Here is a 27388-nt window from a genome sequence, read left to right as displayed (position 1 = left end):
AAAATCTATTCGGGAAAAAACCACTGCATAAAGCTATAAAAATCCACTATGAAAGCATAAATTATAAAGAGAAATGACTTACCCGATTCGAACAACCTCGAATCTCACCCTTGCTACACCCGTTGAAACCCTATACACCCTTTGAAACCCTATAACTATTTAGAAACCCTCTGTAATAGTTTGGAAAACCTTGAAATATCTTAGAAAGACTTTAGGAGCACTCTAGTAACTCTTATTTATAGTTGGGGAACTCCAACTTTCGCACCGACTTGAAATAATCTAAAAACCGCCTCAAATTTACGCAGTCTGCACACAATCTGCGTAAGCTCCGATCGAACCAGATCTCGAGCTAGTTGAAGGACAGTTCAACTAGTCAAACTTGTCTTTCGATTGGTCGAATTTCTCGGAAGTTTCAAAATAAATTGTTGCTAGACTTTCACCCGAACCTTCTCGGGCTAGTCGAATTTCCTTAAATTTAAGACATTTGTTAATAACAGGATAAAGGCTAGTTTTTGATTGCCCACGGTTAGATGAATAACACACATGCAACTGCTATTCACCGGAAGATTAAATCCAGGCTGTCCAATCATTTTGATCAACCGGACCTCAATGCATAACAAGGATTGCTTGCTGTAGGGCCCAAAATAAGAAATGTTTCTTTACAACCATGTTGCACCTGTTTGCAAAGAGTTCCTTTCGCAGGCAGCTGATGGATATCTTACTTAGACCACACCAGTGTTGTCTAGGGATAATGAATCCCCACCACCGAAATATATAAATCCCATCAAAACTTTGCATAATGTGATAACGACCTGGATGAAATCCCCAGAAACATTGAGAACCCCCAGAAGTTTGAACCTACTAGATGGGTTGACTGGTCAGTGTAAAATGTTTCATATGGTTCAATCCAACCACTGAGTTGTGGAACCGCATCATTTTGGGAGGACCTACATCCTCCATACCATATATGATCCATCGCTGGAAGGGCTAATTTCTGGCTAACAACAACATGCAATGGCAAAAGCTTTGAGCAAACTTTACAACTGTTTAGTAGAGTTAAGAAGACCTTATACAAACATGACAAAAATTCCAACCAAAGAGCAAACTACTATATGTTATTTCCTGATTGAGCTTGTCCACAAAAAAAAAAAAAAAAAAAACTAAATTACTAACCTCCAACTCATCTCCATCATACAACATAATGTCTATGGGATAACTGAAGAAAAGTTCGGTACCAACATCCACTCACACTCCAGAAAAAAAGTTCTCCCATTGATAAAAGAGGGACATCCACCATCATCTACCAGTGGTGAATTTATAAACAAGAGCTACACTCCAGAAAAAAAGTTATCACATTGATAAAAGAGGGACATCCACCATCATCTACCAGTGGTGAATTTGTAAACAAGAGGTACCAGCAAAAAAGAAAAAGCCATTGTGTTAACCGCAGATCTGCAGAAATCCTGTGAGCCCTTGACATTTTTGGAGTCTAACAAAGTATGAATTCTCCCGGGACGAAAGTCAAAGAGAAAGTTAAGCAAAGCTGTCTTCGGGTCCGGCATGTTGGAAGGAATTGCATTTGAGTCCAGCATGTGGGAAGTAGAGGCCGATCCGCAGTCCGGCACGTGGGAAGCAGAGGCCGACCCTTCCACTGTCTTCATTTCACGTGAACTTCCTGCCAACACCGGCATAGGGTGAGTCAATGCACCCCCACCCCTTACGATTATCTTTTTAAGAGACTGATGATTAAAACCAGTAAAAGAAGAAGAAAAAGAGCCGACATTCACCATGTAAATGTTAATGTTACCTGATGGGATGGCTAACCACCCCATCAACGGTTGCTGCTGATGGATTACAATGGAGCCATGCCCTCAGTTGACATTTTGAGAAAGTAGATAATGAAGCAGAAAATAGGATGGAGCTTACCTTGACAACGGTCACCCCTATTCAGTATCCCTCACTAGCATGCACAATACCAAAGAAAAAAAATTACTCCATAGCCAGGATTCAACGCATGCAGGTCGTATGGTTTGGTAGGCATAAGGTTGATAACAAAACTAAGGTCCTTTATGGGAGGCGCCTAAATATGAGTTCATCTCATTTAATCATTACTTGTGTACAAGAGATGACAATGACTGCTAGTTATCAAGATTATTTTTAATCCTTACCAAAAGGAAATATGATCCTATTATATAACTAGGATTAACTAAAGTGAGATGAACTCCTTTTTTCAGCTATATTTTTACCAAGATTATTTTAATCCTCTTACCAAAAGGAAATATGAATCCTAATACATAATTAGGATTAACTAAAATGAGCTACTCAATTGGTGTGCTCCATAAACTTACATTTAAAAAAATATATAATAATAATAATAATAATAATAATAATAATAACAAAAATGAGACGTTCATTTTTTTGGTGTCTCCCAAACAGGCCCTAAGGTTAGAAAATAATCTTGGTTAACCAACAATCACCAATCTCTAATAAACAATTATGATATATGCTAAAATGAGATGAATTCAGTTCTTTAGCATCTCCCAAACAGATGCCCTTATTGGTTCAACTGATCAGGCAGTCCTACGTCATTTTCCTTGGGACCTGTTTGAACATGGTGACATCTAAACCCCCTTTGTCCTTGGCATGTCTAATGGATTAGCTTTTTAGACTGGGAAAAGAAGCTGCTTCTCTAAGAAACTGACCACGGATGGTTAGTTTTCATAGTGCAAGTTGTTTGATTTGCATGTTGATTTCCATAAAAATGAACCTAACACGTTTGGATTGCTGGACATTAAAAAGTAGTCAAGGAAAAGGGAACGTTGCATATTAGAAAACTGTAGAAAAGGAATTTTCTTTTTTAGGTCTGGGAAAGGAAAAAGACATAACATTTTACCGAAGAAATCTACCGAACGAGAAACCAATTCCTCATCCTGTCTTCCTGAAACAGGAAATTGATTTCCTTTCCTAGGTTACTAATCTAATTTCAACATTCAAACAGGCCTCAACAGTCAACAGCGAGAGTTGTCTGGTGTTAATATGAAGGGGGCGTTTGGATCGTAAGTTACTTCGGATAAGCTGCTTAATGTCATAAGTAGCTTATCTTGGTTTCTACTTGTCCACCAAAAAGTAGAAAAACATGTTTGGTTTCCAACATCATAAGTAATTATCCCTCAAGTTTGTTTGGTTCCCCTCACATCCACCATACATCATGTGGGACCAACCTTTGATTTGAACCATTCACTGGGTGGGCCCCACCTTTCATGTGGGTTATCCATCATATAGGGCCCACCTTGGATGTGGGCCATTCATCATTATGGCCCACCTTTGATGCTGATCACCCATCAAGTGGGGTCCTACCATCAATGTTATTGTCCATCATCTAGGGCCCACCTTCAATATCCACCGCCCATCATGTGGAGCCCACCTTTTATGTAGATGATACGTCTCGATGGAGGAGCATAATCTCGGTCTCTAGATGGGCGCCCTCAGAAACCGGGAACCTCTCATCATTTTCCAACAGGATTGGCTGATTATACATACCTCAAACAACATTTGCAAAGCCCATAACTATTAGATAAATGTTAAGTATCAATTCACAGAAAGGAGAGATAAATGCTACATGATAAAGAGTCATGCCTATTTTGGAATGCATCTGCTGTATTGAGTTCAAAGGGAACCCTCTTCTCAAAAAATTTCAAATGAAGCTCCCTCAGGCATTGTTCCCCTTCGCTGTCCTTCACTATCAAGGACATGTTCACCTGCTAGCAGGAACAAAGGCCACATTGTTTAGATGCACAGGATAGAAAGAATTTTAATGATCCAATGACCAGTAGGGATGCAGTTCCCAGGTTTTTCAGTTCCTATAAGTAAGGTCGATGGTTGAATGAACCACGCTGTTGGTGCGGATGGATCGTGACCAGAGACAGTCCCCACGATTGAAGATCCTCACTATGTTGTGGGAAGTTGCTAGATATTTCTCTTAAGTGTATATATTTGCAGTCCACCGATCCATGGGCTAGTGACTGTTCCCTATTGAGAAGGTTTTTGAAGCATGGTTCATTTCTTGTGAGGGGCATATAATGATGGTCCCTATTGTAGAACCACAGGCCTGGATGTGCAGACTGAAAACCTGATAGGACTGCATGTTTTCAGATTGAGGACCATATAGGTTTGTTAATGAGATGGATAGTCATAAACTGAGGGAGGGAGGGGAGAGACCTTAGATGCTCCTTGAGGGATCTTCTGGAAATTGGTTTCTTTATCTATAAGAATGCTCAATACCTGCCATATGGGAAAAATGCTAAAATCATGCATTCATCCTCAATTCTAAAGAAAAAAAAAAAAACATAAACCCTATTTTTGTGTTCGTTAAACTGAAAACAGAGGTATTCTGGTGATGAAAAACAAGATTTCAAAACCTCAGCACTTGTAAAATTTTCAGCAATTCCTGGTAAAATTATTGAAATTTTGATGAGAAAATGAAATTTAAAGGATTATTATATTCATACATATTTAAACTTTTAAAAGTTTGTATTACTTTATAAGAAATTTTAATTTTTTTTTTTTATTCAACAGTGAGATTTTACCAATAATGCCATGATAAAACTCAAAATCTGAAAATCTATCGAGATATTGTTGAGAAGGAGATTTGTCACTATGACTTGCAACTAGGGAGAAGACGTATTATGGGCAGAATAATAAGATTTCTGGAACTTTTCATTTTGTTAGCCAGGGCAGAACACAGGTATTATAGGCAGAATGATATGAGAGAGAGAGAGGGTGAGCTAACATGAGGTAACCACCAAAGAACCTTCGGTGCCAAGTCACACACGAAACCCACGGATGGATAGTTTCAGTAGCGACTGGCGATGCCAAGGAGGAAAGCAGCAATGGCAAACTTGGGGCCTCAGCTTAAGTGCAGATATCATATTGTCTCATTAAATCAGGTCTCACAGTATCATTCCACTGTTCTAACAATATATAGAACAGGTCAACAGAATGTGGCTAATTGCATCTGGGCTATAAGCTTTCTCAAAGGAATCTGCCCAACTGATGGTATCTATGGAGCCTCACCTCGTTTAGTGTCTGTGGAGAGTGCTGCACATTGCCAATAAGGGATATTATAGATCTGTGCAGAAAGAGATCCACTTCTGCAATCTTCTTGAGCTCTTCCACTACACGGTCAAGCTCCTACACAACCACAACAATTTCTGTTTGGTTTTACTGGAAAGGAAAAGGACAGTGCTAAAGTCACTATGAAAAATATCAAACATTTCAAATCCGAATGATTAAGCTATTAAAACAATATTAGGGGTTGTGATGTTTCCAGTCATGATGATTTTCCCTAGAAATCACAAGATAACAGTTTTGTTTCCCTCAAAAATCACTAGGCATTTTTGTAAAAGGGCAACAATGAAGGATCTGGATGCCGCATCATCGGCTGTGATATTTCTTTTTCCTCCCAACCCAGAAATGGCACAGGTCGGAACTGCCTTTTGTTGGCCTAATCGAGTGATGAAACTGGTATGCCACATCATTGGCTGGCCCAGCCCAAACATCTTCCACCAGATTGTCTTAGCCATCTGACGCTGATGGACAATTACAACTGGTGGTCCGCTTTTAACGGGGACAGAGATGGTTAGATATGGTTGATGGGAGATGCTTAGGGAGTATCACCCATCCACCATCAGGTCCATCATATGAAGGATCTGGATCACATCTAATGTGCACCCACGCCATATGTGCAGCTTGCCTCAGCTAAGCACTGCATATTTTCCTCCTTCAATAAACTTCACAAGTATAACCCGCGTATATTTAGCTGATGATAGCAAACTTGGCTGCATACTAGTGAATTACAGCATCGGCGCCGGAATCTATTCACAGAATGCATATATACCAATTGCCGGACACAGCAATAAGTGGTGATAGAAAGTAATAAGCTCAATGAAATATAAGGATCTTAAGCTCCTACACTTGGCTTCTGCTGAATTGATTCTCTGTGCAAAATCTTTGAGGGATCCAATGTCAACAAAACACTGACTTCACTAGTTGCAACCACATCTACAGAGATACCCAATTCTTCAAAGATGGAAAAGACCTGTGCAGGAAAAAGGCAACATGAATCACATTTGGAAGATACAAATGAAAGCAGGACTGAGAGGGAATAGACCTGGTGTGTTAAACTGGTTTACCTTCTTAAAGAAATCGTGTTGACCAACTGCTCGAGTGCTCTTTATATCCAGCACAGTGACACTCTGCTTCAACGCTATGCTGGTTAGTACAGTCTGGAATGGGGAAACAAAACAGTTAACACGGTTGGTACTTCATGCAATAAAACAATTCCACAAAAAATCTCGTAGGCAGTAGTAAAGATGAAAAGTATGTTGCTACAAACCTGACTCATATCTCTATCTCTGGTGATGAGGGTACCCGGAGCCTTAGGATTACAAAAGTTCTTGACCCGAACAGGAATATTCGCCTCTCTAGCAGGTCGCATGGATTGCGGATGCAAAACCTACAATAAAGGACTAGATAATACTGATATAATAAAGATGGCAACAAATGACACCCCTCCCCGGGATTAGCCAATGCACATGGTTTGCGGTTGATTGCGTGCATCCACAAGGATTAGTCTCGCCTAAAAAAAGGGGCGGGGGCACGCTGTCATCATAAAAACAAAAGGACACTGAGATTTTAGAGAAGAATAAGGGAGCGCTAAACATCATCATTCATCATCATAGCCTCATCCCAGAAATTTGGGGCCAGCTTTACAAATTCCACAAAATTGGCACAGAGTAGAGACATAAAGGTAAATTCCCATTGGCAGAAAATCACCTATAAGAAAATAATAATAATAATAATAATAATGTGACAGGGATCAGGTTGTTTAATGCACCAGATTTATGTGCTATAGAATTGATATGAGACCAGTGATACTATTTCATTTGAAGTTTTCCATTTTATAAGTCCCTTTTATCTCCATATAAAATGCTCATCTTAGCCACAGGTTCTTGCACAACTTACACGCGAACACATGGCACACAGGTGCCATATCAGAATCGCTTATCAGGCTGGCCCCACCATGGATGCATGCATTAGGGTGGCCAACCGATCCTAACTTTTAACTGCTGAATTTGGAGGTGGTAGCTGTTGGTAAACAATTCTTTCTTTGTTTTTTTTTTTTTTTTTTTTTTTGACTTTGGAACTTACCTGTGCACTGAAATATGCAAGTTCAGCTGCTTCCTCAAATGTCAAAAACGGTACAGGCTCTGCGTGCGGGTAAATATTAGGATCACAGGTCAAAAAACCATCCCCATACTTCCACACCTGTTATGAATTAAAAACTGGGTTGTCATGAATGATAAACTAAGTTGAAACTAAAAAACATGAAAAGTAGCTCAAGCAAAAAGTCAGAAAAATAAATGCAAACTTTAAGGTAGCTCTCCACTATAAGTTCAAATGATTTGGTATAACAAAACAAGAGAATATCAGATGTAATCTTTCAAATCAATATGGGATGTGGTTATGATTATCCGAGAAAAAAGGGGCCACTGTTTATGAATCTCTCTCCATATGTACAGACAAGCCCTAAATTCACATGCGCTAAGGTTTTGAACTAAACCTGAATTTCTCGTAAACCCAAGGCTTTGCCAATGGTTGTAGCTGTCAAGTCACTCCCGCCCTTTCCTAAGGTAGTTATAGCAAAAGATTTCTGTCCCTGCAGTTAGCAGATTATCAAGATGAGAAGCTGCACCAACAATTGAAGTTGAATATATAACAGAATCAGTTCTTTGAGAAAATTTGTATGAAGTTACTCCCTGTATCACTGACAAAAATTGTATTTAAAAGAAAAGGGGATCACTATGCAATAAGGCAAAATGAATGAAGCAGATCTGCAGTAAAGGACCTTTCCGAGGAAGCCAGTGACAACAGGAATCGCAGGATCACTTATCCAGTCTCCATGCAATCTCTCTGCAACAGCGGGATAAGTTGCTTCCAAGATAGCAGCATTTGTAAAGTCATCTGTGGTTATAAAACCGATATTATCTGCATCATACTGCAAAAGATGAGGAGGTCATCAGCTGGCAAGCACTGCAAGTCATATCAAGATGCTACCACACAGGTACCACAGAACAAAATCAGCAGCTAATTTACATTAAAAGAAAAGGAAACATGATAAATTCTATGCTCTAGGGCTGATAGCATAATACAAAGACATGGATGTTAAGTTCCAAAGCTATGGAAATGGCAACCGGAAGTTGTGAGGAGAGTAGGTAGTGATAAATAGTGTAGGCATACAAGAAAAAATTTCAAGTGGAAACTTTCACTTCTATTCTTCTTTAAATTAGTGATTGTACTCAAAGGGAAAATGAGAACAACATCAAGGAAGAGGGAAATAGTTCCCAATACACCAGATAAATTATGGTTTTATTTATTTGTTTGTTTTTTTGCTTTTTGCAATATACTGATTCAAACAAACACCAGATAATATGAACTCCACTGATAAACCCTATATATGCAATACTGAGATTTTTTGGGTTCGGGATTGAACTCATGAGCTCCATATCACATCACTGTCTAACTGCTAGCTCACGAGGCTTCTTCCTTAATCAACAATTTACATAGCAAGAGTATCTTTTTTCTGAATCTTGGGTTATTTCTTAAAGCAATTTTTATTTAACCTTGCTCTCATCTCAGTGTAAAATGGTAGATTGGCAAAAGTTTTGTGATCAGCCGCCCACCAAACATTAACCTTCCTCTTTTATCCAATAGTTCTATGAACCAGATGTGGAAGAGAATCATATTGACACCACTCTCATGGCAACATGGTCCGCCTAGTATTGAGGATAGAAGAAGGGTCATTGAGGGGCAATTGGAAATGCAAACACTAAGCACAAAGCAACCAAGCACATGAAGCATCATGTTCAAGTAGTTGGCTTCTAATCATGGTCCGTTTGGGAGCTTATATTTGGAATGCATTGGAATCCAAATCACAATTACATCGGAATCAAGGTGCTTCTGAATCCTCAGTTGTGTTTGGTTGAAATGCACTGGAATCCAAATCTTCCGTTTAGGAGCTTGTATTGGAAATGCATTTGAATTCTTCAACATATTTACAAGACCTGGATCTGATTAATTAAATCAGCTTTCATTTCCCAAATTAGTATATATGTGATTTTTAACAGAATGATTGTAATAAGCCAATTGAAGTATATACTTTGGCCAAAAATGAGGAAATTCCGAGCCTTGGGTGGGCCACAAATGTAAGGATCACAAACAAGTAACTCTTTGATGTTTTCTAGCCGTCCATTTAGATGTCCGACGTATGAATGCTTCTGATCATTTTACTGATGTGATTTTAGTGTTGTAGCAGATAATTAGATTGCTTTGGGGTATCATCGGCATGCCACGTGTACAGCGGAATAGTACCCTAGCAACACCTTTGTTACACGTGAGACTCTTCTACCTTTAAAATGGAGCCAAAAAGGCATTCATTTGGATTACTCCGGAATCACAACATTTTGCTGAGATTTCAAAACACACCAAAAGGCAGTATTTAAAATACCTCCGATTCCATTTACCACCAAATCCAAGGCTGCCAAACGCAAGAAGTAGCTACTTGGATTTGAAATACACCCATTTACCTCTAAATCCAAGGTGCCTTCGACCCCTCATATTGACACCACTCATGTGCCAACAGGTGCCTTCCAAACTGCACATTAGCAACACTACTGTGTGCACAGTCCACAAAGGGGAATCAGCAAACAATTCCCCACAAAGGGGAATCAACAAACAATTCCCGTCTAGAGAATGGAATTCTAGACGAACCTAGGGGTGGCAATTAGTAAGCCAGCCCAGCCATGTCGAAACAGGGCCTCGGCCCCCAAAACTGGCCCAAGAGCCAGGCCCATGCCAATGATGAATGGCCCAGCCCATACCTTTGGCACTAAATTAGTTTGTGCCTAATTTCTGTAGTATATCCTACCTACAGAAAATGTGGGACACAGCATAAAAAAAGTGCGTGGTGTGAAAACCAGGATGGCAAACTAATTAAAAATCTACATGGTTGAAATTATTTGACAACCAGTGGTTTGAATGTGCATTTGTGGGCCACCTAATAAGTGATAGGTCTGATTTTCGCCCCAGTGGCCAGCCCAATAGGGAAAGGCAGGGCCGTTTTAGCCTAATCAGGGCCAGGATCAGGCCAAGGCTGGTGCCTTTTAGCCTGCTTAGGGCCAGAGCTGAGGGGATTGAACCAAGCTATGGCCAACCCGGCCCAGCCCATTGCCACCCCTAGACGAGCCTGCTGAGCACAAACAGCACACAATGTGCTACCACCAGGCCAAAACTGGAAAGGAAGTGGCTGTAAGGAATAGCAAGGAATCTGTGACATACATTTATCAAGTGGCAGTCACATGTCAACACAATCACTTGCAACACTGACCTTTTCTTGAACTGTTGTGCAAAACCAATAGGGAAAATTTTCAAACAGCTGGTCTCTAGCATGCAATTGCAGACAAACTCGATAGGCAGGATTAGCAATTTTGTATTAATAAAACAACAAACCTTAAATTAGAATATGAGGCCTAAAACAAGTGATCATGAAACAACATACTTGGCGAGCTTTAGCACCGATTTTGTTCAAATATGCTGCAAAAATCCTTGTTGACATGCGCACTCCAAATGATACTAAATAGTCTATTGTACATGGAGTCATCTCCTTCACTGAAGCAACCCCTTCTAGAAATTTCTCCAATTCCTCTAGCAATGCTATGATGATTACAAGACAAGAAACCAATATGGTTAGGCATCCTCATAAAAATCATCAACATCAATGAAACAAAAAATAGAGGCCAAAATGAGAATCAAAATCAAAGATATGATAAGTTCAATCAAGCAAAATATGTCTGCGCCATGATGAACTCCATAGCAACATAAATCCAAATTTTGAAAATCATATAAATTTAAGCAGTTTTAAGTTAAGCCCATCATAATAGGCTTATGATGATACCACATTAACATTTAAATGGGAGAAAGGACACTATTTTCTTGGAAGAGCAAATACCTTCCTTTTGGGTGTACTCTAATTAATTTGGCTGTCTCTAATATCCAGGTCTATTATGCCCCTTTTACATTGTCATATAGTTAAGCAGAAATAGCATCATCAAACAATTTCTCTGGCAACGGTTGGCATGTAAGAATGTTGCCAGAAGGACAATGAGGCAAAATCATTTCTTCAATTGTGATGAATCAAACTCTCTATGACAAACAGCTTTTGTGATCTGGTTATGAGGAAGAGATATTGTGTGGGGGTAATTAGTTGTTGGTATGGATTCTCTTACGTGGAGAAGGAAGCCTTGGGGAGACAATGATTGTCCTATCAAGATGTGGGAGACAATGATTGTCCTATCAAGATGTGGGAGGGCTATTTGGAATTTAAAAGGGTTTCTTTCAAAAGTGGCATTGGGTCTAGGTTGGGTTGGTTCGGGACCTTCAGGTTCTAGGATTATGTTCTAGAAGGATTCTTGATGATTTCATGAATCCTCGAAGCATGTATTTGAAAGCATTAAGTCTTTTTTTTAAAAGATTGCTGAAATATTAATAAAAAGCCCAAAGGCTAAAAAGCGAAACAGCAAAAACAGAAGAAAAAAAAAAAAGAAAAAAAGAAAAAGAAAAAGAAAAAAAAGAGTAAGCATTAAGTGCATGTCGGGAGATGGGGGTGTTGTTGGCTGCTTTTGGAGTCCTTGGTTTAGGAGACACATGAGGTATGAACAAATTGATAGTTACCTTAAGTTGTTGAGGGAGTTACAGAAGGTCTTCAGTCCTAGAGTGGGTAGCAGGAGGGTAGGATTTGATAATCTTTGTGGGGTCCACCTATAGTTAAGTTTAAGGGAGGAGTATGACCCGATCCCAAGTAATAGGCTTTGGGCCATTTGAGGTCTCTCTTATAGTAATTGATAATAAATGGATACATTAAATGCACGAGTTGCCAAAATTACTGGGTTGCAATTCTTAATGAAGTTTTAACCACGGTTCCTCTAGAACAAGAAAATAAGGGTTACCAATTGTTGCATCATGTGCAAGAGTGGTGGAATGAATGTACCATGACTCAGCATTGTCCTTTCACTAGGTCTGCATGGATCAGCTTTCTTTGACCATTTTGAGTTTCTTGGTCAATGCTTTCAGTCCCATTTGGATAAGTGATCCTGCAAAATTGGGATTAAGCTAATCCATATTATGATAGGTCCCTATCCTTCATCTCAGATTCACATCGCTAAAACAGCATTTCTTCCAATTAATCACAACTTTTGCCAGGTTTTTTTTTTTTTCCAGAAATTCCAAACTTGTGATTAGGTGGAAGAAACCACAGCTTTACTTATGGGAACCTAATATGAGAAGTACGGGGACTACTAAATCAGGACTAAGGTAATCCCATATTTTTGCAGGATGAACTACCCAAAAAAAAAAAGTAAGCCATTTTCAGACTTGTTGGAGGCTTGGGCAATAGATTTCAACCATCCTAGAGGTCGGGGTCCTTTACAAACCATTGCTTGGCTGGATCATTCCATCCATTTGGAGGGTCGCTACAAGATTTTTTTTGAATGAGATAATGAGGACAGAATGAGAAATAAGATGAGGAATGATTTCTTAGAAACCTAAGAGGCTCCCTGAAGTGGGGAAAACAAGGGCACATTGAAGTCATTGAAAATAGCAAAGAGGCTTATGCAAGGGGATGCAAGGTGAATGTCACCTATAGTCAGCATGATTCAGCTCGATTCGAGTTCTTCAGCAGATCTAGATCTGTAGATTATAGGATGTATTATTTGGAATAATTTGAGTGGAAAGAAATAAATTCGGTTGCTTGCTCCGAAAAAGAAAACAACCATTTTTTGGAGTGAAATGGGTGTTTTTTAGTCAAATCGGACCATTCAAATAAGGCAGAGATCCAACTATTTTTAAGATGTGAAGGAGTGACTGGGTCATTCTTGGATACTTCTGTAGAAGCATCAATAGGACGAGTTGGGGTCAGCCCAAGCCCGGCCCAATAGCGCTGACTGGGGCCAAATCCATAGTCAAACCATGTTCCCTAGGTCCATGGCGGACGTGATAAATACTAAGCAGACCCATGTCATGCCTAGGATTGCACAGCCAATATTCAGCTAAATGGCTTGGATCCAATATGCCATTTCTAGTTATCCAAGGAACAAATCTAGCGCAACCCAATCCAGTCCCTTTACAAAATTTTGAATAGGTCAACCACAGCCAAGGAGCCTCAACCTGAACCCAACATGATTAGCTATCAGGCTCGAACTCTAGATTGGACATGAACCACTGGCCCTGGGAGTCTAACCCAGGCCCGACAAACAACAGGCCAGGCCATGCAGTGTTACAACCTTGGGGGAGGGGTACTCTTTCAGCACTGTCGAAACCAGTTCTAGCAGATCGCTATGAAGGATGGCGAATTGAATGGAAGTTATCATAAAGGTGTACAGTAATTAACAGATTTCTCATTCATTCTGTGAGGCATTGGAAGGCAGACAGTCAATCTAGATAGGGAGTCAATAGATCCACTTAGAGAGATCAGGTCAAAATTCTGCTGCTAGCAATTTTGATTTAGTTCCCCGGCCTTACTTTCTTTAACAAACTTTTGTCATCATTGAGGAAGGGGAAAAATGAATGAAACATTTACTTCACGATCCCTAAATAGTTGCATATTAACCTGAGTTATCAATTTCGAAATATATGTGAAGTTCCATTCATGTTATCAAGAACAGAAACTCCATGCTTTGTTTTTAGCTGAAAGTTCAGCCTGTTTTGGCCTATTTCAGCAAGAATATTTCTGATTTTTTTTAAGCGATCATGGTCATTATTTCTCAATGACTTGAGGGCAAGGTCTTCTGTAATGGTAATGGTGGCCATAATGGCCACCACTGTTACCTTTACGATACAGGTCGTGACAGTTGTTACGGCTCCAATAACGACTGTTACAGTCACCTTTTGTTTTGAACAAAAAAAAAAAACTCGAAATGAATATAGCTGCCCCATAATGTTGAAAAAAAATAATCCAAAAAACATATATCTGCCCCGTAACAGATCATTACGGGGCTATTACGGCCTGTACAGGGAGCATAATGGGCCGTTAACAGCAGTTAGTAGTCTTTTTTTCTGTAACGGCTGTTACGGCCGTTACGACCCTGTAACGTGTAATGGTTGCCACCATTACCTTCACGTAATGGCCTTTACGGCACACCATGGTTGAGGGACATTCTCATTAAAAGAAACATTAACAGTGGTCTAGAAAGACTAAAAACATGTGAAATTCTCTCTTATAATAGAAACAAAAAGAGAATAAATGCATCCATCCTTTTTGAAACTAAACGCCTAGAAAGGCCAAAATGCTGAAGCATTTCATTTCAATAGGAAGGCATAATCCACGATGAAACAGTAGTGACAAACTAAGATCATTATGCCTGAAAAATAAATAAATAAATAAATAAATAAAAATTCACCATAATTAGAGACCAGATCTAATTCACCATGTCGCTTATTTGCCTCATCCCTAAATCCCCAAATTCAGAGAAGTTCTCTCACTTTCGTCCAAAATAACAATAATAATAATAATAATTTAAAAAAAAATAAAAATAAAAATGGTATATACACTTTCAGGTTCACTTGATTAACAGAAAAAACTAGATCTAGACAAACAATAAAGCCTCACAAGAAATGGTAGACCTATCCACTCCAAGCTCATTGACAGTCCTACAGAAAGCAAAGCAATGAGAAACAGGGATTAGAATAGGACTGATCGAAATTTCACACTTGGATGAGAAAAGATCTAAAAGCAATTGTTACTTTGTAGGGACATCAAAGGGCTAGACCTGGACCAAGCAAAATATAGATTTCGAATGTGGCAGGCGGACAAGCCTGGCCTGACCAGTTCAAATGTGGGCCTAAACCAACCCCAGGCATGGCCCTTTGACAGCCCTAACAACCATGATCACAAGCAAGCAGTGTACAGAAAGTAGCACCCACCTTGGAAAATCAGTCTTTCAAATACCAATACTTTGCCAGGCCAAAGAAAAATTGGCCAAATTCAGAAAATATCAGCTTAACATAAATTAAAATAAGCCATCTTTTATAGCAACAAACTAATTGAAAAATAAATGAAGTTACAAGCTACTAGGTTGGTTGAGAGGCAGAGAACCCAATACAAAGTGATGATTACATCACATCATCCTGAGCAAGGAAATCAACAAATCTCATCTGTCTGTTTCAATACATATGAGGAAGAGATGCAGACCATGGATGTTAATGCTGAATCTTTTCAGGGTCAATCAACCAATCTACACAAAGCTACAACAGTGTGAGTTGGGACTGGTACGGGTTTTCAGCCAAACCAAGCTCACTCTGCTGATTGCAATTCCATCAGCAACTTTTTTGAACATTACTAAAGATCAGAAAGAGAAGAATAATAATTGAGATCTTACTTGAGATGCAGTTCTTTAATAGATCTCAACTCATTAATGTTGGATACATTAGAAGCACCACAATCGACGGCCTTTTCCCCAGCCTAAGACACAGCCATTGCATCTTAAGATAAACATCGAACTATGTAAAAGTATAATTAAGAAAAATAAAACAACACAAACTGCAAAACTGGGTCCATGCATACCAATCGCAGCCTATTATTCGTCTTCTCCATTGCCGACAGAACAATTACGGGTTTTTCTTCAGGAATACTGAGAATAAGTTCGGCAACTTCCCTCATCCTTTTAGCTGATGCCACTGAAGACGCATCAAACTTCATGACACAGCTCAATTGCCCCACACTTCCATTGGGACTTTGCACAGTCTTGGACTTCGCACCCATAGAAGTGGCTCCTCTCACACAACTGCTTCTCAAGGCTCTACTTGTGCAACCAACAACTCTTCTTTGACACAAAAATCCAGCAGGCGAAGCTACAGATGCTGCAAACTTAATCCTTCTCGATGAAATCAACGGCAAACTCGTTCTGAATCCAGCATAAGGAGTTTCACCGCTGCAGAAACTCAACGAAGTTGCCATTCCAAAAATGCTAGAAATACACTCTCTTCCTACTATATTTTTGCAGATATATTATTTGACTAAATCCTTCTCTAGATGACGGAATCTAGGTTTCCCCAGAGTCCAAAATACAATAAATGAGCTTAATTCAAAATCCTCTCTGCTTCTAACAGAAATCTTTAAAGAACACGAATGCTTCAATCTAGCTGCTACAATTCAAATGGAATTTCATTGAATTGCTCAATTTCACGCACCACCAGCGAATTCCACAACACAAACATCCTCCATCGTCCTTTAAAAACCCTAGAAAATTCGCAAAAACAAACGAGAAGAAAAAAAAAGATATAACGGAGAAAATTAGGTAAAGACAATGAAAACTTAAAAGGGTAAAAAAAAAAACAAAAACGAAAAGATAGATTCCAGACGCAGCCAGAGTATCATGCTATGGAGCTATAACTGATGGACGAAGTTGGATGTCACACAGACATCGCGGTGCGCCCACGTAGCTTCCACTACAGGAACTTCGCGAAGGGAGGGGCATAGGCAATACAGCTGATGGCCCACCACGTAAGACCAAGATGGAGAAAATTGGGCATCTCTCTCTGCATCTGGTCGAGTCCAAAAAGGACGCATCTTCGATGGAGAAAAAGCAATTCAAAGACTCACAACAAATAGGAGGATTTTCATTTTTTTTTTCTTTTTTGGGTTAGCTTGTTAGTACACATCCATGTCAGTACACACTCTCCATGTTAGCCACCCCCACTAGGGATCGATACCAAGACCTCGAGTGTTGAAACGAGGTATCTCCACTCAGTCTGCCAGTTGAGCAATGGATCTGGGTGTAACGAAGAGAGGGATTGAAAAGAAGAGCCAGTTTCACGGTTCGTTACGTAGCGATGATTACTGGACTCTTTTTACAGGCCATCTTCAGCTCCACCTTTTTAGCTCCTTTCCCGTTCGCCGCCCCACCGCAGAAAATTAAAAACATTTTAAAACTGAAAAGACCAAAATGCCCCAAACCAAACAGAGAAATCCATGTATGAATCCATTCCCCCGAAAAACTTCCGGGCAAGAGGCTCCGTCAAGAAATTTGCGTCCAGTGAAATCCCACGCTACCTAGGATAGAGAGGATGGTGAGGGGGACCACGAGTCGTGACTACTTCTGTATGAGTGAGGCTTTCATTGGACCTGAACCCATGACAAAGTCATGGTCCATTGTTTATTTTAACATTTAATGATAAAAAAACTCAAAAAAATATTTAGATGAACGCACCTGATCAGCCGCTAGTTGCCGCCTGCCGAGGGTGGAGAGGAGAAGAGAGAGAGAAAAAGAGGAGGGCAGAGGGTTGTTGCCCCCTACCAGATGGAACGGGATGGCCGATGGGTGCCGAATGGGAGGGTTAGGTTTTTTCGGATTAAGGTGTGTTGCGGGTAAGGTAGAGGAGGAATTATGTTTTTTTTTTTATATATATATATATATACCCTATCTGACAACTCGAGTTGAGTCGGGTTTTGGATCCAGTCGAATTTGATGGATTGAGTTTTAGGTCAAGTTACAGGGTAGCTTGATCTCGACACAGTTTGAGTTTGAATTGGGCGAAGCCTATTCGATTCGGACTGACTCACCCATTCGGTTCGGGTTGAGTCGGGTCTAAACAAGTCGGACGAGTCGAATTAGGCGAGTCAAGTTGGTTCTTGCCTAGCTCTAATCTTGAAGACGGCTGCGTGCGTGGGTATTTATAAGAGAAAGAGACGCGAAGGAGAGAGATGTTTTGGAATTGACGGTCTAGATTGAATCAACACAGCTTCAGTTATTATCTAGCTACTCATATGTGTTGTATCCACACTGTATATCCATTTCTAGAGATCATTTCTAGGCATGAGCCAAAGAATTAGCCAAATTCAAAGTTCAAGTTCAATCCCAAGAAAATGGGGAGACCTTTGAGAAGATATTAGCTTACACTTCTACGCTTGGTCAACATAATAGGCCATAATGTCTCTCAATATCACTTGTCCTTCACTTATCAGCGTATTGCTCTGTAAATCACGTTTCTACTCGTAGACGGATGATTGATCCCGCTTTAATGTTTAATCTTATTTTTCCCACATTTATTATCGATTGTTTTCGAATTATTTTTATGAAATAATTGTTGCAACTTCTAAAGAAATTTAGTTTCTTAAGGAAAAAAAAAAATATAACCCTCATTGGAAGAATATTTCCTGTCTACCCAAATTATCTGGTAACAAACTTGACAGTTGGTTGGATAGGCTGGTGGTCATAATCTTGACCATTAGACCGCCCTATCTCAATGCCAAAGGCCGGTGTTTCAATTTGAATCAGATCAAATCAGTCCTGCCACTCTTACAAATTTCGAGTGCATACCACGTATACGAATTCTAAATTCTAAGCCAATAGGAGTAATATTAACTTCTTAATTGATGTTAAAGACATACGGTTACTAATGCAAAAAAAAAATGATTTACACTCAATTGAAAAAAGTCCTCATCTTGTCCACAAAATCTCTCAATCTTGGTTAGCATGATCAGCTATTAAATGAACTAAAGATGTGATTACCGAAACATTGGCCCTAGATTATTTGATAAGAGTTATATGATACGTTTCCCGCTTGTATACACGCACGGGTTTTAATACTGACATATGGGGCACATGGATGATCCACGGTCCACACGGTGGGCCACTATGGATGGACACCGTGAATCCAAAACTCGTTGACAAGTCTTGATATTTGGAATTTTAGCATCCTATGGACGGTTGAGAAGAGAATTACATCAACCGTTGACATTTATCTGAAAAGTGGTCGTTTGGATTTTCGGAGGGATTATCATCCATGGCGAGATCCAACCTGCCAAATGACCTAGATTCTGAAACGTAGGTCCCATTTGTCGGAAATGAGAATCAGTACTTGTCAGCTTCTCAAAATTCCAGCTCACGCGCCATACAAGTCCTGTCCAAGTGCGTGTTGGGATTGCGGCTCGGAAACAAATTGACTTAGCACAGTGCACCTGGGTTTTATAAGTTGCGTAGCAGGTGCGATTGCGCATTTAAAGTTATCCTTTTAGCATAGACCAACAGGTATGGTTTGGCGACTCATCGTCGGTGCTCCACTGGCCTACCATGATGTATGTGTTTCATCCATTCCGTTCATCCATTTTTAATATCATTTTAGGAATTGATCCCAAAAATTAGAGGGATATAACTCTGAGGTGGATCACACCACAGGAAAATAATAGTAACTGAATATCCACAACTAAAATCCTCCTAAGCCCCACTGTACTAGGTCATACGGAACAGATGAAGGGAAAAAAGCAAAAATCAGCTTTATCCAAAACCTTTATGGCCCCCAAAAAGTTTTAACGATTGATGTTCATTCAACACTATTTCCTGTAATGTGGTCCACTTCAAATTAGAATATACCTCATTTTTGGTCTCGTACCCTAAAATGATATATGAAAGTAGATGGATGGCATGGATGAAACACATACATCATGATGGGTCCACAGAACACCGACCACCAGCCACCGGGCTGGTGGCAGGGGAGTAGCGAATTCGTTTCCTAGGCCAACCGCCTCGACCGTTGTTGCTGGCCATCTACAAGGCGTGGATTAGCTACGGACGGAATGAATAAATATCTCGAAGTCGGTTGGCTGATCATTATGTATGTGTTGTGTCCACATTGTCTTTTTGTTCGGCAGAATCATTTTAGGGCATGAGCTCAAAATTAAAGCAAATCCAAAGCTGCAGTGGACCCATTACAGAAAGTAGTGAGGACAATGTCTCCACTGTTGAAACCTTCTCAAGGCTCACCTTGATGTTTATTTGAAATTGAACTTGTTCATAAGTTCATATAGACATGGTGTGAATGTTGGAAATCGATGCCCATGCTGATTTATGCTTGTGGTGGGGGTGCTTTGGATTGTTGATGCAATAGATTTAGAGTTGTCCCTAGCTACTTAATTCAAAACTCTATAGTTGGGTAAAACCTGCAGAATCTGTAAAAGCCAGAGAATCTGGAGACTCTCTTGCTTTAAGTTGACTCCTGATCCGCAACCCGGGATTCTGAGTAAGGGACTTCAGTTTCAAAGAGGGAAGGTGTTAGGCACCCTCTCTGCCCGTACAGATGTACAGTCTCTACTCCATGTGGTAAGTTGATCTTAAGAGATGAAATGATAGAATGCAAGGCATTAAAATGAGATTAGACAGACTCAAACTTTTGATATGGTAGGGTCTAAAATTTCGGCAAGCCGCAAAGTATATGTTGAGGGTCAAATATTACATATTATCTTTCATTTATATATTGGTTTTATGAACATGATAATTCTTAATATTCTATTTTACTCATGTTTGTATTGTAAGGTGAATTTAAAAGCTTAAATTGAAAATGGTACTAAAAGTATGGATTTGATGCTCAAGAATCACCAAGGTAAGGAATGGATCTTAGGAGATCAAGATTGAAGAATTTGCATGCCAAATATCCAAGAAAACCAAGTGAGGAATGAAGAGAATTAAAGATTTGAAGTGAAGAAAAAGAATCTTGAAATCGTCCTAAAAAAGCGTATTTTGAACCTCTGGGTCATTTTGTGAAATAATGCAGAGTGAAGTCTATTTTGAAAAATTGTGAAGAGTGAAGTTTATTTTAACAAACTACTTACATTTGAGGCAGTTTCCAGAGTTTTCCAAATAGGTGTGAAAGTTAGAGTTTCACAACTATAAATAGGACTCCTTATGATGTTTCTAGGTATCATCTAAGATTTGAAGGAGTAAAGCACAAGGGTAGAGAGCTGTTGTAAAGTGTTTTTCTTCTCTTTCTCCTTAGTTTTTCATATTTTTTTCTAAGGTTTTAAATCCAATCATGTCTATGGTTGGTTAAACCTCTTAGCTAAGACTAAGAGGTGAAGCTTGTAGCATAATGAGATGTTTTTATTGCTTTAATTCATGTTTATGCTGAACTCCATAGAGTCTAATTTGATATTTAAGGATTACTTTCAGTTTTTAATGGTTTATTGTGACTTAAATTACAGTAGATTTGCAATAGCACTGAGTATCTTCTTTTCCTGATTTGAGATTGTGAAATTAGTAAGTCCTGTTGTTCACCATCGTCCCTTGGGCATGGTAGGGTGATGGAATCCTTCCTAATCTTCATAATTCTCCTACTTTGAGATTATGATATTGGTAAATCCTGTTGTTTGCCATTGTCTCCTGGGCATGGTTTAGTGATGGAATCCCTGTCAATTATCATAGTTCTCTTTTATTGAGAATTAGATTAATAAAAGTTCAGATTTAGTTTTATTGATATATTTTCCAATTGGATAGGATATGACTCCAATTCTAATTATGTTACTTGAATCAAGTAAGATAGCTCCCTGATCACTACAAGTGGATCCTTGGCACCCTAGTTCCCTCCTTTAAATTCTTAGTTTTAATAACTCTATTCACAATTTCTCTCTCAAATACTTTAGAATTAGTTTCACATTTTCTTCTAGTTTTACTTCTAGTTAATTTCAGAAATATAAAAGTTTCAGTCCCCGTGGATACGACCTCGGTATTACTGAGATTATTACTACATCGCGACCCTACACTTGGGGTTGTCAACAAGTTTTTGGCGCCGTTGCCGGGGAATGATGGTTGCATTTTTTTTGGGTTTGATTAGTTTTGGAATTAGGTTAAAATTATGATTTTTCTACTTTCTATTTTTAGGTTAGGATTTTTTCAGAATTATTTTATAAACTAACTTATCTTTCTATTTTTAAGTTTAGAAACTTTTCTTTTTTATTTTTAAAATTAATTTACTTTCTAATTTTAGTATAAAAACTTTCCTAATTTGTTTATTTTTTAGAAAATTTCGTAATCCGTTTTTAGAAATTAATTTTCTTTCCTTTTTCTGTTTTTAGAAACTAACTTACTTTCTATTTTTAAAAATCGTTTTTTTTTTTGAAACTAGGTTGCTTTCTTAGTTCTTTTTTAGAAACTAATTCACTTTCCTTTTTTTTCTGCAGGATCCAAAATACAAACTTCTAATTTGGTAACTTCTTTCTAATTCTCTTTCTTTCTATTTTCAAATTTAGAAACTTTCCTAATTTGTTCTTAGAAACTAACTTTTCTTTCTATTTCCAGTTTTAGAAACTTTCCTAATTTTTTTTTTAGAAACTAACTTTTCTTTCTATTTCTAGATTTAGAAACTTTCCTAATTTGTTTTTAGAAACTATTTTCATTTTTTAGAAACTAATTTGTTTTCAGGACTAACTTTTTTGTTTGTTTTTAGGTTAGGGTTTTTTCTAATTTATTTTTAGAAACTAACATTGTTTTCTGTTTTGTAAGATCTTAACATAGAACTCTCCAAACCGATTAACTCCTTCTAACTTCTCCTATACTTACTTTCCATATTGTTTTATGAATTTTCTTTTATTCTATTTTAGGATTAGGTTCAGGATTAAGGTTTCACCATATATATGCAAGAGTGGGAACGTCAGTATGATGAGCTAGTTTTAGAGAATGTGAGAAATTGTGAAGGAATGTCAGATGATTATATTAGGAAACAACCTATGTCTCAAATTTTTTCTAAAACCATCATCGAGAACTAACCAAAATACAATGCTTCACTGGTTAAGAAGTCCTTACGCGATCATAGGCAGGAGAATAATTACAATCCACAGATTAAGAAAACAGTACGTGATTGTTGGGGTTATCATAGTTATGGGAGCGAGAACTATTATCACCCATCAGACAAGAAGAAAACAATGAGAGATTATATTACGCGTGATAATATATACCAACAACTATCAGACTTCCCACCTATGACCCGTACAACTATGATTAGTGGAAACATCAACATTGGAGAGATGAACCAATAAGTGATTATAGTAACTATTCTCTTGGATCCCCTACCTTTGAAATCCAACCAGAAACGATCTAAGAGGATTCACGTCTGAATTTCATGGACTATCAAGAACAGTTCAACAAACTTGTCGTAGGCATAATGAAATCATTAAAAGCGATTGAATTGCGCCTTGATAAGGTTGAAAAGGCTAGGTTATCATAATCTCAACCCAATCTAGAAACACAATGCGAGGAAAGTGATCCTGACTCACTTGTGGAGAGTACTGAAATTGAGAATGAAGAGTTGGATTGTGTTAACGAGCATACGGCTTAATTTTTCGAAGAGTCGATCTCGATGACTGTCCAAAGGAATGATCGAGAGACATGGGTGTCTTTCAAATATAATGATACTGACATGCTCCAGTCATATGACACACTTGACTTCAATGAGGAGGAAGAGGCTAATTTATTTAAGCCTCAACTTAACCTAGGAAAATAGTGTGAGGAAAGTGATCTCATCCCACTTATAAACTATACTGAATTGGAAGATGATAAGTATTGAGATGAGAATCATTAGTTGATAGCCCAAGATTCATTGAAATCGATTTCAATTATGGTTAAGGAAAGTGATCACGAGATACAGGACATTGTCGACTATAATAATCTACTCCACCCATGTGAAGGAAGAGTCCCTTTCAAGTGAACCGCATGACTCTTTTGAGGCGTGTGTAGACCACTTCCTTGATTTAGATTATAATATGATTAGGGAGATGGACAAGTTGCCCGATATGACTCTAGAATTTGAAACTACTTAGTTAAGGACACCTTCTGAGCCATCAACACTTGACGATATAATGTCTTTATTGAGTAGTAATAATAAATAGAGAGTTGCGAGGATACCTCATTTCAACACTCAAGGTCTTGGTATCTATCCCTAGCGGGGGTGGCTAACATGAAGTGTGTGTACTGACATGGGTGTGTACTAACAAGCTAAACACCCCCCACCCCACAAAAAAAAAAAACAATGAACAGAGTCTTCACATCAATGCGCATACTGATCCACAATCTGTTTATGCAAGGTAGGATAAGATGTATCTAGTGACAATTGACTCTCATCAAGGTGAAGAGTAAGAGATCATGTTTTTCTCTATTCTAAGAAAAGACGAAGGAATCATTGGGCATATCATGTAAGGCTCGTATCCTAGTCCGTACCGTTCCTTAGACTTCCACAATTCTCCATGTCAAATTCTAACAACCCCTGACCTGTAGTCGGCGTTTGTGTATGACCCTGAGTTACATCACGTATATCTGAGTCGACTCGACTCGAGACTTGTAACATTACGACCGCACTGTCGCCGTGGTTCCAACGCCGTGTCTTGAGCACCGATGCGATGCCCTATCTAGGAGTTGTGGGCCCGCATTTATTTCGAGGAAACGCCGCGCTTTGTGAATCCCAAGAGAATCTCTACCATTTATCACATCAATCAATCAATCAAGTACAACCCATACCTAGCCCATCCCTTTCTCACCAACAAGGCATGACACCTATCCCTCTCTCACCCAAAAGTCAACTCTCATGTCATCTCTCCTTACACCACCATACCTCTCATCCCATCCCTCTTACACACTCATCCCTCTCTCCTTACATCTCCCATCTTTCACTCATTCTCTAACATTTTTCCTAGCAACCAGGAGAGAAATAGACTAAGGAGAGAAAAGAAGCCAAGAGAGGACCCATCTCCCTATCACCCAATCTCACCATCTAACCATCCAAACTTCATCATCCACCATCAAAGAGAAAGCCTAGGAGCTAAGTAGTCCAAAGAGCTAAAGAAGAAGGCAATTGATGGGTGTTTTATAAGATTAGATTTCAATTTTTGTGATGGGCCAAGTGGGGCCTACCGATTGATAGTATGGATCCTATTTGGGACCCATTTTGATGTATGTATTGTAATCTTAGGAGGGCTCATAGTGGCAGAGCTCTCTCTCTCTCTCTGTCTCTCTTCTGTGATGATGTGTATGTGTGTGGTCCACTATGATGTATTATATCCATGCCATCCATATGTTGGCCTATTTGTCTGGACAAGCCCAGATGAAGAGAAAACATAAATATTAGCTTGTTCAAGCTGCTGGTGGGTCCCACACGTGTGGACCCATCTCATGCATGTGTTGCATTTGAGCTGTCCATCTGCTGGACGGCCAGTAACACCTGGTTGCTGTTGACGTCAACAAGTTTTGTGGTCCATCACGATGTATATGTTTTATTCGTCCATCTGTTTTTGGATGTGTGGGGTCCACCCCACACGTGCTACATGTGTGGGATGGGACCCACCTTGCTGTATGTATTTTATATCCCTATCATCCACCTATTTTGGATGTCAGCAAGCTATGGGTCCGATCATGAGATATTTGTTATATCCCAGCCGTTCATCTCCTGAACAGTGGGCTAGCAGCCCACCAGCTGCTGTATTGACGTCAGCAGTTATGTGGGTCTGATCCTGAGGTATGTGTTATACCCCAAACCGTCTAGCCGTGTGGCCCACCACGTGGGACCACCATGATTTTCCACACCGTCCATTTACTGGACAGGTGGGGCCCACCTTGATGTATTGTTGTATCCCAACTGTTCATCCACTCTACGAGCTCGTTGTTAGGTTGGAGATGAGAAATGAGACAGATCTGTCTATCAGGTGGACCATACTACAAAAATCAGTGGAGGATTGAATGTCTACCATTGAAACTCGTTTGGGATCACAGAAGTTTTGGATCAATATGAAATTCATTTTTCCTCTTAATTCAAGTCTTTGGGACCTTATAAATGGATTGGATGGAAAATAAACGTTATGGTGGGCCCTGTGAATTGTTAATGGTGAAATCATTATCTCCACTGCTATTTGTAGTATGGTCTAGATGATATTTCGATATGATTGAAAGTGCCTTGGTTTGTCAATTAGCATGAGTGTTGAGTCAGCTAGACTGCAGAGCCTCATAGGAAGATCGTTAAAGTGTCTGCCTCAACCGGATATGTGCCTGAACTCGCCACAGGTAAATCTAAGCCTCACATCCCATGTCCCAAAACACCAGGTAGTTAAAACCCTTAAAACAAATTAGAACATTATAGGGTTTTGAGTTAGAAAACTTTTGCTAAATTTAGAAAACTCTAAGTTTTCTAGCTCTATCGATTTTATTGATATACTGATTGATATTATTGACATGCGCTGTCGATGTCCTCGATGACTAAACGATATCATCGAAATGAGGACAAAATATGTCTAGCAACTGCATACTCATCTAGATAGAATTATCGATGGATCGATATACCTATCGATATCATCGATATTCAAATCTCGAGTCTATCGAAGTTGACTCGATAAAATCGATAGCAGAGAAAATGAGTCCCTGTTTTTACTAAGAAAAATTATAAGATCGTCGATATATCGATGTTCTCCTCATTATCATCGGAATTCAAATCTCGATGATATCGGAAGGCCTTTGATGATATTGGTCTTGGGCTCACAGATATCCAACAAATATTTCAGGATAATTTATCTTTGATCGAGGGTTACTCGATAGAATCGATATTCAAATATCGATGATATCGATACAGTATCGATTGCATCGAACATGGACATAAACTGTCCAACAAGCTTAATGGAAAATCCGTTGGATTTATCGATGTATTGACACGGCTATCGATATCATCGACATTCAAATTCTGATGATATTGAAGGTCCTTCGATCATTTTTGTAAACCTGAAATATTTCAAGGCAAGTCTCTCTCATTTTCAAATATCGAGGAATCGATCCTCATCTCGATTAAATCGAAGTTCGAAATCGGATGACATCGACACTTATTTCGATTCCATCGACAAGCTTGCAAAAGGTTTCAAAAGCATATGACATTTGAGTTTGTGTCATCGAGTGGCCCATCGATACAATCGAGAGTATATGCTCGATGATATCGAACCCGCTTGATGATATCAAACTCTGTTATAAATATGACCGTTTTATATCCGTTCGAACATTTTGCCTATATAAAGAGGACTTGTCTATTGTTGCTGGTAGAGAAAGAAGAGAGTGCTTTTGAGTGTTTAACCTTAAATCATTTATCCAAAGCCCTTTCTTTCAAGGGAGTTCATCCTCCAATCCACCCTCATCATTGATATTCAATAAAGTGGATTGGGGAATGAACTTCCGCATTCAAGGATCCTCCAGCTACCACCTTAATGGCAAATTATTAAGCTGAGATACCTTGAATGCATAGATGATTGGAATCGCTCTATTTTCCTTATAGGAAAACATGTAAGAGAGCAGGATTCCATCATAACCTTGACCCAATCTGTCGCCATATATTAGTACATCTTCTGAGTTGTGGATCAAGGAAGCAGAAGATTCTTCATCAACAAAGGAGGAGATCTTCGACAATATGCTGAAAGGGACTCATTTGCTTATCTGTAAGTTATCAGAGTCCAGAAGACCCTTGTAATCATTCCTTTATAGGATTGGGT

General features: G+C 39.1%; 1 protein-coding gene across 1 annotated transcript; it reads right to left on the bottom strand.

The window, feature by feature from the left end:
• Nucleotides 1–3593: 3593 nt before the first annotated feature.
• On the bottom strand, nt 3594–16301 carry LOC131241418 (aspartokinase 2, chloroplastic-like). Its single transcript, XM_058240219.1, has 13 exons — nt 15674–16301; nt 15489–15571; nt 14720–14760; nt 10616–10770; nt 7907–8056; nt 7622–7717; nt 7210–7326; nt 6395–6514; nt 6192–6284; nt 5972–6097; nt 5074–5190; nt 4219–4281; nt 3594–3758 (listed from the first exon to the last, which is right to left on the bottom strand). Exons 1-13 carry the CDS (start codon nt 16064–16066, stop codon nt 3594–3596), a joined length of 1719 nt encoding a protein of 572 aa, XP_058096202.1. The 5' UTR covers nt 16067–16301.
• Between the last annotated feature and the right edge of the window lie 11087 nt (nt 16302–27388).

This window comes from Magnolia sinica, chromosome 3, assembly GCF_029962835.1.
Source record: "Magnolia sinica isolate HGM2019 chromosome 3, MsV1, whole genome shotgun sequence".
Taxonomy (NCBI): domain Eukaryota; kingdom Viridiplantae; phylum Streptophyta; class Magnoliopsida; order Magnoliales; family Magnoliaceae; genus Magnolia; species Magnolia sinica.
Note: the sequence above shows the minus strand (reverse complement) of the source record. Positions and strands in the feature narration are given on the sequence as shown.

What these genes read in the sequence shown, in the direction of transcription:
- LOC131241418 (XM_058240219.1), bottom strand. Translation starts at nt 16,066, where the DNA reads ATGGCAACTTCGTTGAGTTTCTGCAGCGGTGAAACTCCTTATGCTGGA. An exon ending in TCACTGGCTTCCTCGGAAAG is followed by an intron (nt 7,718 to 7,906) that starts GTCCTTTACTGC and finishes TGCTAACTGCAG; the next exon opens with GGACAGAAATCTTTTGCTAT. An exon ending in TCCCTCAAGGAGCATCTAAG is followed by an intron (nt 3,759 to 4,218) that starts GTCTCTCCCCTC and finishes TCCTGCTAGCAG; the next exon opens with GTGAACATGTCCTTGATAGT.